Source organism: Lepidochelys kempii, chromosome 8 (genome assembly GCF_965140265.1).
Source record: "Lepidochelys kempii isolate rLepKem1 chromosome 8, rLepKem1.hap2, whole genome shotgun sequence".
Lineage (NCBI taxonomy): Eukaryota > Metazoa > Chordata > Testudines > Cheloniidae > Lepidochelys > Lepidochelys kempii.
Genome location: NC_133263.1, coordinates 100,044,634 through 100,062,225, shown reverse-complemented (window position 1 = coordinate 100,062,225; position 17,592 = coordinate 100,044,634). Strand labels below are relative to the sequence as shown.

The 17,592-nt window shown below is 41.6% G+C and overlaps 2 protein-coding genes across 2 annotated transcripts in view; both read right to left on the bottom strand.

The window, feature by feature from the left end:
- AGBL4 (AGBL carboxypeptidase 4) overlaps window positions 1-17,592 on the bottom strand; it is a 1,390,068-nt gene that overhangs the window by 522,123 nt on the left and 850,353 nt on the right. The gene's annotated exons all lie outside the window — the stretch shown is intronic.
- Window positions 1-17,592, bottom strand: part of BEND5 (BEN domain containing 5) — a 37,142-nt gene that overhangs the window by 13,067 nt on the left and 6,483 nt on the right. The window contains 2 exon segments of the mRNA XM_073357769.1: window positions 7,246-7,621; window positions 9,393-9,526. Of these exon segments, the coding sequence (XP_073213870.1) occupies window positions 7,246-7,621; window positions 9,393-9,526 (510 nt within the window).

Sequence of the window (17,592 nt, the reverse complement as noted above, 5' to 3'; positions counted from 1 at the left end):
CCCGTCACCCATTCCCAGCTTCTGGCAAACAGAGGCTAGGGACACCATCCCTGCCCATTCTGGTTAATAAGTTAATGGAGGATAGGTCCATCAATGGCTATCTGGTTCTTTTTAGAACCCTGTTATAGTCTTGGCCTTCACAACATCCTCTGGCAAAGAGTTCCACAGACTGACACTGTGCATTGTATGAAAAAAAATCTTCCTTTTGTTTGTTTTAAACCTGCTGCCTATTAATTTCATTTGGTGACCCCTAGTTCTTGTGTTATGAGAAACACTAAACAACATTTCCTTATTTACTTTCTGTTTTTCTGATCAAAAGTATGTGAATACCCGCACCTATAGGCCAAAATCTGGAAGTGTTGTCATTATCATAGAAACCCACAGTTTAGTCCCCTTTCTCCCACTGTGTCAACTGCCATGCTGAGCACGTGCAACATTTACAGTTGAATTCTGTTCAGTCAGTTTTCAGTGTAAGACTTCTATGGTAGGAGTTTGCAGACCACAGGTTGAATTTCCAAAGGGGCTACATCTCTATTAGAAATTGTTTAGGGGTCTGCAAATGAAAAAGGGTTGAAAACCACTGCCCTAGAGATTGTCTTGACTATAGGCTGGGAAGAGAACATTCATGCCTTTTCTTGAGGCAAACTGTTCAATGAGCTCAAGGAAAGTAATCCTCAAGATGTACAATTCTGTGCTTTGAAGGAAAATTCAGGGGGGAAAAAACCCTATGTTGAAGTATTTTCTTCCTAGAATGAAACGTGTTTCTTGGTTTAAACATTTATGCTATTTTCTACTTGGAAGTTTTTTACTGTTTGTTTACAGCCAGTATACTGACACAGCTGGGGTTTGGTTTCCAGATTTCCCTAAAGAAGAGTAACTGGTAAAAGTCCACTGTAGCAGCAAGTCTCAGGAGCCACAAAAATATCAAATTTAACTGATGCTTTATTGCTTGGAAGCCACAGACAGAAAGCCTTAAAAATGCCTTATTTTATACTCTAAAAGCTTGCCTCCCCCACCTCTAAAAACCCATAAAGCTGCATCTAACTGGATAGGCTTCACAGTTCTTTTCACTGAGTACTAAAGACTGCATTTTCAGCACAGCATGTTGTGAATTAGACATGCAACTCATTCTATTGCTTTATTGCTAATGGGAGCTGTGTGCCTAATTTGCCATGCACCACACTTTAAATTTACTTTTTAAAGTTTCTCTCTCTTTGTAGTTTATTTGCTTTCTGTTGTTTTTTTTTTTAAATAAATAAAGGAAAGGAGGGAGTGGGTGAAAGAAATTGGCCACAGCTTCAGGGCTCAAAAATGCAAATATTTACTACATAATGATCATTTTAAAATACAGCAAAGACAATTCTTAAGAATGTGAAAAGAAAGGAAAGAAACCTTTCTAGTTCACTCCGAATTTTTTGTTTTTCTTTGGGGGGGGGGGGTTGTTTCAGAATTACTGGTTGCTCAATATGGACCACAATAGCTTCAGCTGCAGAATCAACAGATGCCAGGCTTTCCACAAGCTCTTTCCACAGTTAGTCTCTAAGGTGCCACAAGTACTCCTTTTCTTTTTACGGATACAGACTAACACGGCTGCTACTCAGGAACCTTTCTACAGTGTGTGGATCATCTTATTCTCTCAAAGACACATTGCAGGCTTTGATGCTACTTGAGATGAGTGGAGGTGCATTGTTCAGCACTTCCTTTTTGTGGCAGGAAGCCTCTGCTTTTCCGCATGTCTACTGGAAAGGGAATGCACATGATATTGAGGAATCTGGGAAATCTTGGATTTTTAGTCACTGTTCTTGATTTGGATACAGACTAACACGGCTAACCCCAGATACTTGTTCTTGATTTGTTGCTGATTTACCGTTACTCATGGTGCTGCAGTAAACATTCCTCATTTGTTCGGTTCCTAGTGCCATTTGCTTATAAGACTCTTTGGCTCTCTCTTTCACTGAGAGAAAGAGAGAGAAAGAGACAGAAAGAGAGAGAAAGAGAAAGAAGCTGAATATGGCCATATGAAAATTCTTCTGGTGTGGAGCAATTCTCTGCTGGTGCTGTACCAGCACATCCAGCTCCTGCTCCACTCCTCCAGTTTGGTTCCCAGGCAGGGATGAGGAGGCAGCTGAAATTCAATGTGTTCCTACGAGGCTCCCTTGGGGTAATGGTTCCATACTGACTGTAGCCATCCAGTGTAAATTGGAACAGCCCTGGGCTGCTCTTACCTATGTCGCAACTCAGGAAGACAGACCTGGCCCCAAGAATGAGGAGCTGTAACTAGATAAACTGGAAGATAAGCAAAGAATCTGGGTGAATATCTCCCTTTCCGTCCTACTGCAATACTGAGAATTAAGAGCATAGTGTGAAAACAGTAATAAGTGTAACGCCGGTTGACCTAGCTAGAGCCATGCATTGTTCTGGTAAGAGATGTGCAATCTTCCCAATAGAACACTACTGCTTCTAGGATCATCCTCTGAGTTGATATGGACAATCATACTAAATTGTGCAGTGCTTACCCAATGTGAAGGCTGTTAGCCTGAAACATTTTTATATTATTCAAATTCATATCACTTGTGATCCAAGCCATATTTGAAGCTGGGATTCCAGACGATAAAAATCAATGATTTAGGGATGTATACACTGGAATGAGAGATCCATGGCACGACTGTGGCTAGCCCAGGTCAGCTGACTCTCACTCATGGAGCTCAGGCTGTGGGGCTAAAAATTGCTGCATAGCTGTTTAGGCTCGGGCTGGAGCTTGGGCTCTGGGATCCTCCTCCCTTGTGAAGTCCCAGAGCCTGGGCTTCAGTCCCAAGCCCAAACCTAAACATAGCATTTTTATAGCCCCATGAGCCCGAATTAGCTGACTCAGACGAGCCATGGGTGTTCAACTGCTGTGTAGGTGTACCCACATGTACTGGATCATGCAGCCCCTTACATTAGGTATATTACAGTCAGAGGAGAGGGAAGGTGGTCAAAAATAGCCTTTGCATGTGTGCAGAGGCCTAGCACAATACGATAGCATTCACCTCCAAGCAGCAGAGGAAATACATATTGCACCTCTTCAAGGGTTTTGGTTCAATGGTTACCTTCTCCCCCACTCCTTTGCTCCCTGGAACTCTAGGAGATATTGTGCCTCCATGAGACAGTGTACTGCTGCACCACCTCAAATGAAAGGTTATGCCTTAACATCAGAATCGAGCCCTTAATATTTCATAAAGAACAGTGAAATACTGACCATCGTATTCTCCTCCTGATGCATCTGAGGATGCTGTGTCAGCTATGGCAAGTCATTGCCAAGGCTCTTGTATAATAAATTGCAACTCAGTATCATAAATGTAAAGGGCTATGAACACTGATATTCACACTGTCAGGGAGGCAGCAAGTTCCAGTAACAGACAAAGAGATTAACTGAACTTTCGTCTACATCTGGCCTTCAAGTTTAAAACATCAGCAATAATACATGTTTCCCCCAGCTGTGATGCATCCGTATCAAACAGCTGTCATCTCACACAAAGAAAGTGTAAGTCCCTAGGTGAAACAGAAATGCAATTAGTTTGCATTAACAGTAGCCTGCTAAGAATATAACTTCACATAAATTACATGTAATTTGAAACTCTAGGTTCATGAAGTCACCAGAACAACTAAAGATAAGTCGAGGACACTACCCTTTTAAACTATTTTCATGGACAGCACATATTCACAAAGGTAACCATTTCCAGGAGTAGAAACAATCTCTCAATGATCTCTAACCATGTGTTGATGTAAAGGAACAGTATTTCTTTACACACAGATGTTTGAGATCCCTTTTATCACAACTGAAGTCTGCAGTAGTTCCACATTTCTAACCATAAACTAATTTTGCATCTATTTTCCCAAGGGCTGACACTTTTTCTATTTTAAAACCACCATTATAGGAAAAGGACATTGAATTATCTGTAGTAGCTGCTTTAAATCTTGACAGAATGTATGATGGCTACATTTAGGTCCAACTTTTACCTTTACACATTAATAACCCCACCAAAACCAACGAGACTGTATGGATGTAGGGCAGAATTTAATACACAAACGATACAGTCAAACATGCCACAAAGGCTAGGAATCCAAGTACTTTCTAATGTTTAAGGGATTTTCCATCCCTATATTAACAACAATGGAACTTTCTAAATTAATGTGCACATCTGGACAGGGATTAAGTACAAAATTTAAAAAGCGCAAACCCTCATTTTTTATAGTGCGCCAAAATTACAGTGTACAACAAACTTGTTCGCTCTGCATAGGAGTGCAAAGGAGGTGGAAGAGGCAAAGAGCTTTCCACTTCCTTTGCGAAGCTCTAATACAACAGCATCCTTGCACACTCTGCACACTGCTAGTACTGCTGCTTCTTATAGCTTTCTCCAAAAGGGTGGGGGGGGGAAAGAGGGCAATGGGAGCAGCAGATTTGACCAGGCAGAGAGGTTACTCCTGGGGGAATTTTACGCCACTGTGCACATGCACAATTCATGCCCCATACACATTTTTTTTCCTCTGCAGGAAATACATCCTGCTGGAGTGGCACTACAGTTATGCCTTTCACTCACCAGGGGCCACTGTGGCACCAAAACAGAGGGCAGCTGGTTACCTTGCCACAACAGCCACTGGGGGGAGGAGAGGCTGCGTTCCTCACAGCACCCTGCCATGGGGCCAAGGGAGGAGGCATGGGGCTGCTGCGGGGTCACACAGACTGAGGATCAGAAGGCCTAGTGGGGGGAGGGGAGACAGACTGGGGCAGGGACTAAGTGCTAGTGGGGGTGCAGGGACACTTGGGGACAGGGGCAGATGTGCATGACTCAATGGGAGAGGCTAGGGATCAGCAAGGGTCTGCATGGGGAAGATTCCACAACCCCCTAACAATCTCTCCCCCGCACCAAAAAAACCAAACCTGTTCCATACGTCTTCTACCCACATGTAACAACCCTCCAGGTTCACTCCCTGCAATTATTTCTCTCCCCCTCAGCTCCTCCATTAGCCCCAAGCCTCTGCACCACTTCTGAGGGGAGTTGGAAATACATTTCAGTATTGTAGTTTAAATTAATTACTTAAAAATCTGTATTAATATGCAAAGTAAGGAATCTATTTGTAAAAAAAAAAAAAATCAGAATTTTTTTTTGGTCTGTATTGTTAGACATACTTGCTGACAGATATTTTGAAATAAATTACCAAACTAATTGAAACTGGCATGATTATATTGTGTTATTTTGATAAATTCAATATGCAGAATTTTAAAATACCGTGTGCAGAATTTTAATTTTTTGGCACAGAATTCCCCCAGGAGTCAGAGGTGGGAGCTGCACCCTCTTCAGGAGGAAAGCAGTGGCCTGATCAATGGGAGGCATTGTCCATTTCTGTGAAGCTGACCACAGGGCTGGAGCTGCATGAAATGTGTCTTCAGCAAAATCACTCCCAATAGTGAATAGATAAGCCAGGTATTGGAAAGAGGTGCCACTAGTTTCACTAGTTCATTGCAGAGAGACTATTTCTACAACTGTCTAGATTCATCACTCAAATCTGAAATAGTTTAAGAAAAAAATCTGCTGCATGGATTTCTTCAATGCTGGTGGTATTATTCATGATTGTTAAAATGGTGCCAGATTGATGCATTAGAAACTCAAGTCCACTATCTAGAGAATATATTTGGCATGGGCAACACCTTTTCAAGTTTTTTCCACCAGTCCATGCAAAGATGCATCAAATCCCTATTGAAGAAACTATCCCTAGGAATGAAAGAATAATCCATACCCTGTGTTCATTCCAGTTTTGGCCACACAACTGAGACTACCAGCAAGAATGCCCAATAAAACAGTGGTTAGTAGACTTGCCTGCTAACATCTGGACTGACAATTCACATATGTTCATTTAGTTGATAGTAGGACATCTTTTCATCCAAGGAGAATTTCAGAGAACTCACTGGAATTTACAACCACCCACATTATGTCTCTAATACTGTGTGGAAAGCTTATTTAATCTTTACATGCCCTTTAATTAATTACTCTGGGTAGTCACCATACTAAGTCCATCTTAAATCTTTGGAGTCAAGTTTTCAAAGTGAACTTCAGTCAAGCACAATTCAATGCGTGCAAAACCATAAACATGCAATTTTTCACATCCAACATCTTGTGTGGACAAACCTCAGATTGGCACAGAAACCTCAGACACTCATGCAAATCAAGTAGGTGGCCCTCTATTCGAATTGTGTGTGAAAAATCAACTTCCGCATGTCCCAAAACAGACATGGAAAACAGCATGCCAAAGCTTGGGCGTGCAACCCATAACTGCAAATTTCAGTGGTCAAGACTTGACTATGGACCTTTTTGACTATTGGGCTCTGAATTTTATTTACAAATAAAAACAAACATGAAAACTATTTTTAAAATCATAATGAAGTATTCCAGTTTTATCACCCCCAAGTGACACAGACTACTACTCTGCACCAATTCCAATATAATAGTTAAATAGTTATCACTGAACAAAAAAACTGCCATTGATTCAAGCTATTTGGAATCTAAATCCAAAATTGTATAAAACCTGCATTTAATAACCAATATTTTTTATAATGGATCATTGTGCTTATTTAAAAAAAACAAAAACAACAAACAAACACACACTTATGTTCATGAACAACCCATAATTTCTCAAATACCTTTGCTGTTTAAATCAAATGCCAAAACGTTCAAGAACATATTATAATCGAATGACCTACAAAAAGTTTTAAAAAGCCAAAACTTGGTTACTTATTCATAACAAGGAAACCTTAAATAAAAAAAACCCAAAAAACCCACCTTCCACAAACAGCTGCAATCAGTAAGACCTTATGGTCTGCCCTACACTTACTATGCGCTGAATGGAATTTTTTAAAAATGTAATTTAATAAAGGAAAGACAGATATGTTCCAAAGATAAACTTTACTACAACTTTCAGTTTGGGGTGAATTTTTTTTTTTTTTTTAAAAGAACTGAACAAAGTAATGTAACATGGAAACTCTGAGTCAGACTTACCGGCACAAAGACCGCTGCTATCATTAAAGAAAGATCCAGAGGCGCGTGGTGTACAAATCCAATATGCACAGCACAACTGAAGTGGAAAACGCACTTTAACAGGCAAAGTCCTGTTTGCCCCCCATCCCTACACCTGGAAGAAGTTTCAGTTTCTATTTTTAAGATATTGTAAAGCCTGTTAAAACTAGTCCCATGTATACTGAGCACTTACCACTGCCTAATCTCAGAAGCAGCACATCCTGAAGTCTCCTGTTCAAGTCTCTGAGCTCTTTCATTTCTGACACTAATGCCCCATACTCCTTTAGCTTTTTTGCCTGCTGCACAAGCTGCCTCCGTGTTCTCTCAAGTTCTTGCTGAATATGTCTCATTTCTTCTTGCTGCTGTTGGTAACTCCTCAGCAATTCTTCATAGAGAACACGAGGAATTACAGCATCGTCCATGTTGTTAATGCCTTCCGAAGTCTCCATAAAGGTTTCCTCAGGGCTTGAACTACTACTGAGACTCATCCCATTTTGCTTTTCTAGGCGAGCAACAACTGCTTCGATGCTTTTGTGTGTACCTTCACTTTGTTTCCTCCCATCTTGTCTCTGTGTGTTACAATAATACAGAAAATTAGCAGAGCAGGAATACAATACATAACATGAACTAAAACTCCAGCCTTCAGGACAATTAAGGCTGTTTTCCAAAAAAGTGAAACAAGGTCCACCTTACAAAAAAAAAATGTTGCTCCTAAAGGATGCCTGTGAACACTCTTACCATAACTGAATTACATGTGTATTAACATGCAAATTTGAGGAACTGCTGGAGGACTTCCTTGGTTGCATTTGCCCAAATTGTGTGCGCAAGTGGTGGGTACTTTAGGCAGAACTTTCAGTTTAAATAAAAAAAAAAAAAAAGGACCTGGGCGTCTCCCTTTTGAAAGTCCAGCCCTTCATGTTTAGCATACATACCGTGTTTATATTTCCTTTTCTGATGGTCTTAAAGGGAAAAAAGGCATCAATTATGTATTTTGTATGTTATCCATAATTGCAGGGTACTTTAAAAAAATGACTGAAGTACTGTCAATATTTTTTTCACCAGTATAAATAAGAGCAGTTTAACTGAGTTAAAGAGAGAAAACTGCTTATTAGAAGCACACCATCTGAAGCCATTTCATGAACTGAAGACTTGTGCTTTCAATCACCACGCAGACAAACGTCCACTAACTATTCCCACCCCCATGCGCGCGTGCACACACACACACACACACACACCCCTCCCCATGAAAATAGATGAGTTATACTATTTGCAAGCACTGGAAAGGGAATTACAATAATAAATTAGAGAATATACAATCTAGTCCCATCCCCCAGATCAAGAGATTCTTTATATAGTAGTATTGCATTGCAGATGTTTCGTTTTCAGTGAACTTCTAGCAGCAATTTACCTTTGCTCTTTCATACAGTAGTCCAAACCCTATTAATAAATGCATCCTCCTTTGTAAAGGGTCTGGGTGATGGTATTACCATGTATCAGTATAGGCAAAAAGTCACCAGTTTTTTCAACTGGCCAAATATAGAAAGAGTATTTGAATTTCCAAGTAATTGACAGGAAAGCAAACCTAGCTCATGGGTTAAACACAAGAAACTGATGCTATCAATTCCCATACCACGTCCAGGAGTAATGTGGCAGAAAATTAGATTATTCAATGTTATTCCTGCGCCATACATGCTCTAAAAAATGCCATCCCTCCATAAATAAATTTACTAGTATAATTCCTGCAGCTAGACAACACATGAAGCCACAAAGCAATATTCCCCACCCCCACCCCCGCCCGGTTGGCAGACTTTTAAAGGAGAAGTTACTTGAAAACAAAAACAAAAAAATTACAGTTTTTGACATCTCGGCCTAAAGGGACCACTGACCTCTGTATCAGAGGGATTCAATTTTGTTTAGTTTTTCTTCCCACCCAAAGTTGGGACTTTCATAGCACCCTGTTCTATTCAAGACAAGCTGAGTACAACAGGTTAAAAAGTGCCAACCAAGAACAGCTGCTTAATCATATAACTGGGTCAACCTGGGCCAAAGTTAAACAACATTGTTCCAAAAATCTCTAACAGCAATTAAGTTGCAGACTGTACAAATAAAAATAATTCTCAACTGCACATGAACTAGATTTCTGAAAAGCTGGTCTGTAAACCAATTCAGAATTCTCACCCACAGCCCCTGCCCGCCAACTTGACCCAATTACATCCATACAACGTTTTAAGGGGATGGAAAGCCAGCCTGGAATTCTTTAGCTATGACATGTGTGCATATGCCCCAAGCACTTTCACACACACAAACACCCAAAAAAACAAAACAAAAAAACTTCAATACCTTACTGTGTCTAAGCTCCACATCTTCTTCCCCATAATCTGTAACCTCCCCAGCTTCTTCTACGTGATTGAGAGAGAGTTTGGGGATTTTAATTTTCTTCTGCATCACACTGTTTTCAAGGTCAGTTTTGTCTTCTAAAATGTATATTAAAAATAAAAATGTTGTTACATTAATCAAAGTCTTCTTACTTCCAAATATTGCATGATTTAGGCAAGACCAGTTAAAAAAAAATTCCCATGCTTTACTCCCCTCAATATTCAATGGATCAAATTAATCCAGTGTAACTCCTCTGACACCCATTAATCACAATGGTGCTATACCAGGGACAACTTGACCATATGTGATTGTGCATATTAAAAAAAAAGGCAAGTTAAATTTATGGGATAGCGATCAAATGCATTAATGTATAGCCATTAGTACTAAGATATGAGGTAGAAACCATTTGATGCTGTAAAGAATTCAACTCCCTAAGAACTACTTGCATTTCTTTAAATTATATTATCAACAAGATCATATATCATTCATAAACTGCTACTGAGAGTTCACATTCTGTTTAAGTCTAAAGTAAGTGTGAGTTTTGTAGTTTAACTGTAGGCCTTATTCAGCATTTGTCAACAGCACAAATCTAGCACGTCATCCGGCACAAGTGGCAGATTCTCCAATACTCAGGAGAAGACCAGGGCTGGAAAAACAGCAGGTCAGATTTGACAGGCACTTGCAGAGAGCTGTGTGCAGAACCTGTACAGCGACCACTGACACTACCCCTATTTCTAGTTTATAGTACTAATCCTTTGCTGTCAGAGAAAAAACCCAGACAATAAAAATGTATATAGTTCTGCGACTCACAGAGTAGCCTTGATAACAGTGATTCTACTGTTAGAATATTTTTCAAATTTGAAGTATTCTACAGAAGCTCCTAAAATACCTACTCTACTTGGTTATTCTTTGGGACATCTAGAGCCAAATCCTAGTCTTTCAAAAAGTGCCAGGGGAATCTTTAAAATTCTTGCAGAACAAAGTCTGTTTGTCCTGAACATAAGGTCAGTTATGGAAAGGGGATAACTTGAGACTGTAAAGTCATGTGTTATATTTGTACACTGGAAGATTATGAATAAGACAACAATTTGAGTCCTCTTATCCACCTTCAAACTGTAATCCACGAAGTGTTCTATGAATATCTTTGAAAAGTGCCATTGTGGATACCGGTTGTGTGTGCTTAGTCACAGACTTCCACTTTTTCAAAATTAGCATCTCTCCACAGGACCTCCAATGGTTAGTTCTGACAGCACAGAAAAGGGAAACAAAGGTAAATCACAGTTTAATGAGGAGCAAGGCATTCATTAGAACCAGATTACACAGAGGAAGGCAATTTATTTTGCTGCAGATAGAAATGGATTTCGTGTAGGCAAATGGTGATGTTACAGCCCAAGGCTGTGTAAAGTAAAGAAGATGTAACTTCAAACAAACGACAACCTGAAATGAAATTCAGATGGTAGCAATAGATACTAAGACAGACGCAAGAAGAATGTAGGCCTTATTTACATCTATCTCCATTCCCCAGTGCATTTTGAATGCTTATGCCATTTTAACAAAATGGCAGTCTAACTGCTAGATTTGGAAAAATCATGTCTGGAAACCATACAAAAGTAAGAGTGAAGTGGTCCATCCATGTTGTCAGAGAGCAGGACAGGAAAATTAGATAGGCTTCTATAAGACTGAAGGGAAAAAAAAAAAAGATTTAGAGGTGATAAGGAGAGAGGTAGGAGTACTGATTATCTTCTTGCAAGCAATTATCAAAAATTAAAACTTAATGATTAAAAATAACCCAGTGTTGGTGAAAGGCACTAGATGTAAAGCTCTTGTGCAAAGAAGTGCTATATTTGCATAGTTCAGGTATTGCACAGGCAAGCTGCAGAGCAAGTTCTTCTACGGTGCCTTGCAAATAGGTTTCAAACTAACCTGGAAAAGATCCCTTTTCTAGAGTTGGAAAATGGAAAGCAGTATCCATGGACCAATCAGATTCTTGGCCTAGGAACAAGACTGATACAACCCATTCACTTTGCATAGGTTACTAAAGCCATCAGATGTAATTTTCAAGACACTACCATTCTGAACCACATGCGAACTAGGAGCAATGAGATAAAATCCTTAGTCTGTTATTAGTTACTGTTTTTCACTGTCAATATGGCTCCTTTCAAATTCTGCAATTTGGTTTTCCCCCTTTTTGATTTTGGTGCTTATCTTGTGAAATTTACTGGAGACTGGACAGGTAGATTGAAGAAAACTCACATTCTCCTACACCAAACTTTTAGAAATTATGGGAGGAAAAAATGAATGTATACGTTAAAGCAACAGTTAGGACATTTTAATTTATTCAGCTCACCAGTTCTCTTATGTTCCACTGACTTGGCAGCAACAGAACATGTAATACCCTCTTATGGATGGTTTGTTCTTCTAGGTCTATTTATGCTTAATACAATTTACCCAGTGTTTTAGATCTAAACAAGCTTTTTGTTTATTAAACAAACTTGGTGTTTTTCACACTCTTTTCTTACATATTAATTGTAGCTACTGAAAGAAAGTCTCATGCTAAATTCTGGGATAATGCAGGAGTACTGGTTCTCATGGTGTGCAGACATGCATTTGGAACAGCTCCCTTTAAGACTCTAGTTTCACTACTCCTGCTATTTGTTAGGATTCCCTTGGAGGCCTCTTTCCACTTGGCTTCCTAAGAACTCAGTTCAACTCCAGCCTTTGTCACTCAGGTATCTGTATTTGGCACATGGCAGTGCTATGCTGAATAGCTCAGATGTGTGTGTGTGTTGGGGGGGTGAGGGGGCATGAATGCAGACTGCAGTGATTTGCTAGGTTAACAGGGACAGGTGCAGGAGAGGAGTCTGGCATAGAAGAGAATTTGCACCGTTTTGTGCCCCAAGGAAATGTAGAATATAAACCAAAATGCCTGGACAAGAATAAACTCATTGGCCCAAGACTAGCATAAGATATTAGCAGCCCTGGGACAGTTATGGCTTGAAGATTTGATTTGTAACAACAATGTGGCCCACATGCCTAAAATTGGTCTCCAACCATTTAAACTCTGTGCTGCATGTTAAGAATTGCACCGTACCCTTAGGTGTTTACGGTTATATTTTCAATTAGTTATTTCTATTAACTCCTGCTCCCATATACAGAATAAACCCTTCACCACTGTGGCCACATAAGGACCTTAGGAGGAGAACCATCACTAAATGGGCAAATGTAGCAGAGTGAATTGGTTCAGGATGAGCCACAAGCCTGCATAGTCCTGTGGGTTTTGGCCCTGTAAAAACAGGTATTCTGGACAAGTAGTTCCCAGAGGGATCAAGTGGGAACTACTTGGCTGGTCATGTGACTAAGGGAAGCCTGTGACTCAATAGAGAGACACTCAAAAAGCTAGAAAGGCTGTGGCAGTTGCTCCATGAAGAGGTGAGACCTGGAAAGTGGTTCTCTGACAAGGAAGGTGGGGAAGCCTTGGCGCAGAAGGGGGCATAAAGGAGACCAGGCAAGAGCGTACAAAGTGGCTCTGGGAAATAGTTTGAATTGACATCTGACTGACCAGCCATGGTGTTACAGTCCCAGGACTGGAGACATACAGTAGAGGAGGGACATGGTCACCTTTAGAACCCAGGAGGGCTGGAAAGACAACTGGACTGAGGAAAGGCTAAGGAATTGAGTTGGAGAACATAGGAGGGCTAGCAAAGGACAGCTGGGGCTGGAAGTAGAGGTCAAAAGCACAGTGGCCTACAGGCCTGTGGAAGTCAACTGAGGCATACATGACCAGATGGCAGAGAGATAATCTGCTTGGTTACAACAGAATTGTTATGTGAAAGCACTAAAACTGAAAGCCGTATTCCATAGTCACAAATTGGAAACCCAAATGTCTCCTTAAAACATTCCTTGCATTCTAACCTAGCAACTGGGACTTGAATCTTGGTCAGACTTGAATAAACTGGATGTTTTAAAATACAGTTCAAATGCAGTCTTTTCGCCTCTGTAGTAAATGATGGAAAACTGCAGAGAAATAGCTCTGCACTCCAACTGAATGAGAAATGGCAGATCCGAGATTGGTCTAAGTACAAGCTTGGCAGTGCTGTGCATCTTACGATACCAACAGTAAAATGATAATCTAAGTCCATGTTTTCTCCCTTTCCCCAAATTTTTCATAAATTTCAATCTTTGTGAATGATGTTGTACTAACAGAGAAACTTAAAACCTCTTCAGCCGCAGATCAGATACACTATGGCAACATGGGTGCAAATTTCCCTGCACTGCCATGCTGATCTGCTTCATTCCTAACTTGGACGAATCATTTCTGTGGTGAGGGGAACTTTATCTCTGTATTTACTTAAGCCAGCGATTCTCAACTTGCGGATCGCATGCGGCCCAATTAGCACACATCTGTGGCCCAGCTCAGCTGTGTGCTCAAGGCCACCAGCATGCCGGGGTCACCAAGGTCCAGGCTGCCAGGCAGCGTCAGGGTTGCCAGCCGGCACCACAGGTTCGGGGCCCCGGAGCTGCTGGCTGGCCCTGCGAGCTGTGAAGTCCACGGCAGCCCTGGGGAGGGGTCCAGGGCAGCTGCCCAGGCCCTGGGGAGGGGTCCGGGGCAGCTGCGCGGTGGGGGTCTGGGGATGGAGCAGTTGGCCGGCCCTGCACAGCAGGGGTCCATGGCTCCCGGCCAGCCCCGCAAGCTCCAGGGTCTAGGCAGCTGACCGGCCCCGCGTCCTCCGGGGCAGCCGTGTGGTGGTGGTCCAGGGTGGCCAGCCAGCAGGGTCGGGGCTACTCTGCATATGCGTCCCACAATGTATAATAAGTTGAGAACCGCTGATTTAAGCTTTGGCACTAACTAGCCCTCTTGTTTGAAGTGATAGATGCTATTTATGGGGGAGCACTATTATTTAAACTGCCCAAGGGCATACCTATGCCTGATAATACAAATAGACTACATGATCCCTTGCCTCCCACACCCTCCTTTGCAAACGTATTTGAGACATGACAACAAGGAGAGTCATAGGTGAAAGGATGGGACTACTCAGACTGTAAGTTATTCGGAGAAGAGACCATCTTTTTGTTTTGTGTGTACATAGTGCCTAGCACTGTGGGGCCTTGATTCATGACTGAGGGCTCTTACGTGCTACCACAGTACAAATATCACTATGACACAGAAAGACTAAAACAGCAAGATTGAGTAAAGAAGTTAGATTGGTTTATTTGAAGATGGAAAACATCATTACAGATGACTATCAATTAGTTTCTTGTACGCATCAGGAAAAGGGGGGTCTGTGATGGGGTGCTCACCCCACATTAGCCTTGACAGGGTTACAGCAGGTTGAGAAATGGGCTAATAAACCAACAGGCCATAGCTGAAAGGAACTGGGTGGCTAAGCAATCCCCTGACTAAGGGAGGGAGCCCAGCAGGGGAGGAACCAGCTGGGATGGATTTATAAAGACAGGAAATTAGCTAAAGAGGGGCTGCTGGAAATGTCTGAAGTCACTCTCTGGGAGAAGTGTTTGGAGGCTACAGGGACAGGTAGCCCATAGTTACTCCCTGAATGGGGGGAGTTAGGAGGCTGGCAAACTCAGAGAGGAGGGAGCACCAGATGGTAAGGAAAAGGGCTCAGGGAAAGGCAGTAAGGTCTAAAAGGGAACAGTTCTTGACTGCTGACTAGTGGGTCCCTGAGTTGGAACTTGGGGTTCCCCTGCCAGGCACTGAGGAGTGGCACATGGGGGGCAGTGAAAGGGAGGACTACCTGAGGTTGCTAGGGAGAAAAGCTTTGGTGACCTAGAAGGGGAGAACACATTGTGACCTGGTCAGGCAGCTGTGTCACCAAGAGGCAGCAGCAGCTCATGGAGTGAGAGAGGTGCTGCAGACTGGCAGAGAGAGATGGAGTGCAACTGTGGGAAGGGGAGCTGACTCAGCGAGTTATTCTCCAAAGTGACCAGGAGGAGGCACCATCACAGGGGTGAGTGGAGCACCCCATCACAGGGTTTTTAGAAGAGATTTAAGAAAAGGTAGTGGTCTTGCAGAGCAAGTATTGGAGTAGGAAGAAACATTCTGGGAGAAGCAATCTTCATGCTAATAGGGCACGAAGGCTGGCATCACTACTGGAGAAGAGAATGTGTGGGGTAACTCCGTAAGAGACAAGACTGGACAAACTGGGGGGTGGAGTCGTGAAAGATCTTTAAAGAAAACAAGAAGTTTGAACTTGATGCAGTCAAGAGGGGGAAGCCAAAAGCTGAATTCAACAAGTGGTAGGGATGGCCGGATTACAGGCAATGTATATAATCTTAATGGCTGTATTTTGTACTGACTAGAGAGGGGACTTGGTTGGTAGGTCAGAGAGAAGATGACAGGAGACAATAAGGGCGTGGACAACAGTTTTAGCTTGGTGGGCAGAAAGATAAGACTAGGTATTAGAAGTGCTATAGAGATATTAGGATTCAGAAAGTCTGAATGTCAAGTGCAAAAGACAGGACAGAGTTTAAGATGACCCAGATTTTGGGCCTCAAGGACAGGGAGGATGGTAGGTCTCCAATCCCCCCACACCCAAAAATGACAGAGAATGGGGGGAGTTGACATAATTTAGGAGAGACTGTTTGGGCCATCATAAATTTAAATGGTTAAAGAGAAAAACAAGGAGATGATGATGGACAGGCAGTTTGAAAGACAGGTTTGGATGGAACAAAACAAATTAAGAGCAGAAAGACAGATGCATGAGTTGGCAGTTGAAGTCCTGTGAGTGTATGAGGTTTGCCAAAAAGGGGACATTAAAGAGAGTCCCTATGAGACCTATAGAGAAAGGGGAGAGGAGGATGACACGCTGGAGGAATGGCAGAAGAATAGAAGGAGAACTAGGAAAGCACAACGTCATGAAATCCAAGGGCGAACAACATCAAGCAAGAGTATGATCAACAATGTCAAAAGCAGCAGAAAGGTCACAAAGGATTGAGTACACACGCTGGGAATTGGCCTGGAAAAGACTGACAGACCTTAGCTGAAAGCAGTTTCAATGGAGTGGAGAGAACAGAAGCCAGACTGGAAAGGACTCAGAGAGGAATCGCGAGAGAAAACTAGATATAGTGGTTGTAGTCTGCCTCCTTGATAGGCTTGGAGGTGAAGGGGGAAAAGGAAGACAGGCAGGAAGATGGAGTCAACTTGTTGAGGATGGAGATCAAGGCAGGCTTGTTTCGTAGAAAAAAGGAGCTGGAGGAGAGGTTAAGGAGGAGGGAGAAATCCTGTATTAGCATAGGAATGGATTAGATAAACGAAGTCTCTTCCTTCTCTAATTTCTATGTCTGAAATCCTACATCAAGGTTGGCTCTCCTTTAGTAACTTTAATAATAAAATATACTGACAGAGTATGGGTGTGAACTACTCCCACTAAATACCAAAATTCTCCCACTTCAGAGAGATTAGGGGCAGGTCTCAAGAGTCAGACTCGAGTTTGAATGCACAAGATTTTGTTAGTGAATCACAAGTCTGATATTTCTTGATTTGGATAATGATCTACAGCAGAAATCATATTAACATGCATACTTATTTAAAGTCAGTTGTCTCAAACCTGACAACACTGAAGTATTTTGCTACATATCATAATTTTGTGAGCCCTTGTTTACCAGTACTCTGTAGTGGCACCTTTGGAGCTATTCTGGCTGACCAAATAAATCACTTTGGTGCAATAAAACTAATACATATATAAAAATGTAGGTAGATGTTTTCTGATTTTCCATTAATAAAAGTGTTAGTTCAAAATTCATGCCCACAAGTCTGACAATAATTGCCAAAAAGCAAACATGGCTCAACACTAAAAAAGTCAAACTGGTATAAATAATATTAATCTACAGATTTGTGTTTGAATTAGCTTTAATTCTTGAACAGCCTAACCCTGCCTTCTGCTTAATTTTACAGTGAAATTATAATAGTGTTCTTCTCTGTCATAAAACTGATTAAGCTACAGCATCAAGTAGGGAAAACAGCACACTGGAAAACAGGAATCGCTGTCTATATTAAGCATAGTAGAGTTTTAATCCTGGCTCCAACATTTACTCATTAGTTGATGTTGAGTAATTTACTCTCTCTGTCTTAGTGTCCCCCATCTATGTTTGCATACCTCACAGGGGTGGTGTGGAGGTTAGTTAGTTAATGCTTGTACAGTGCTCTGAA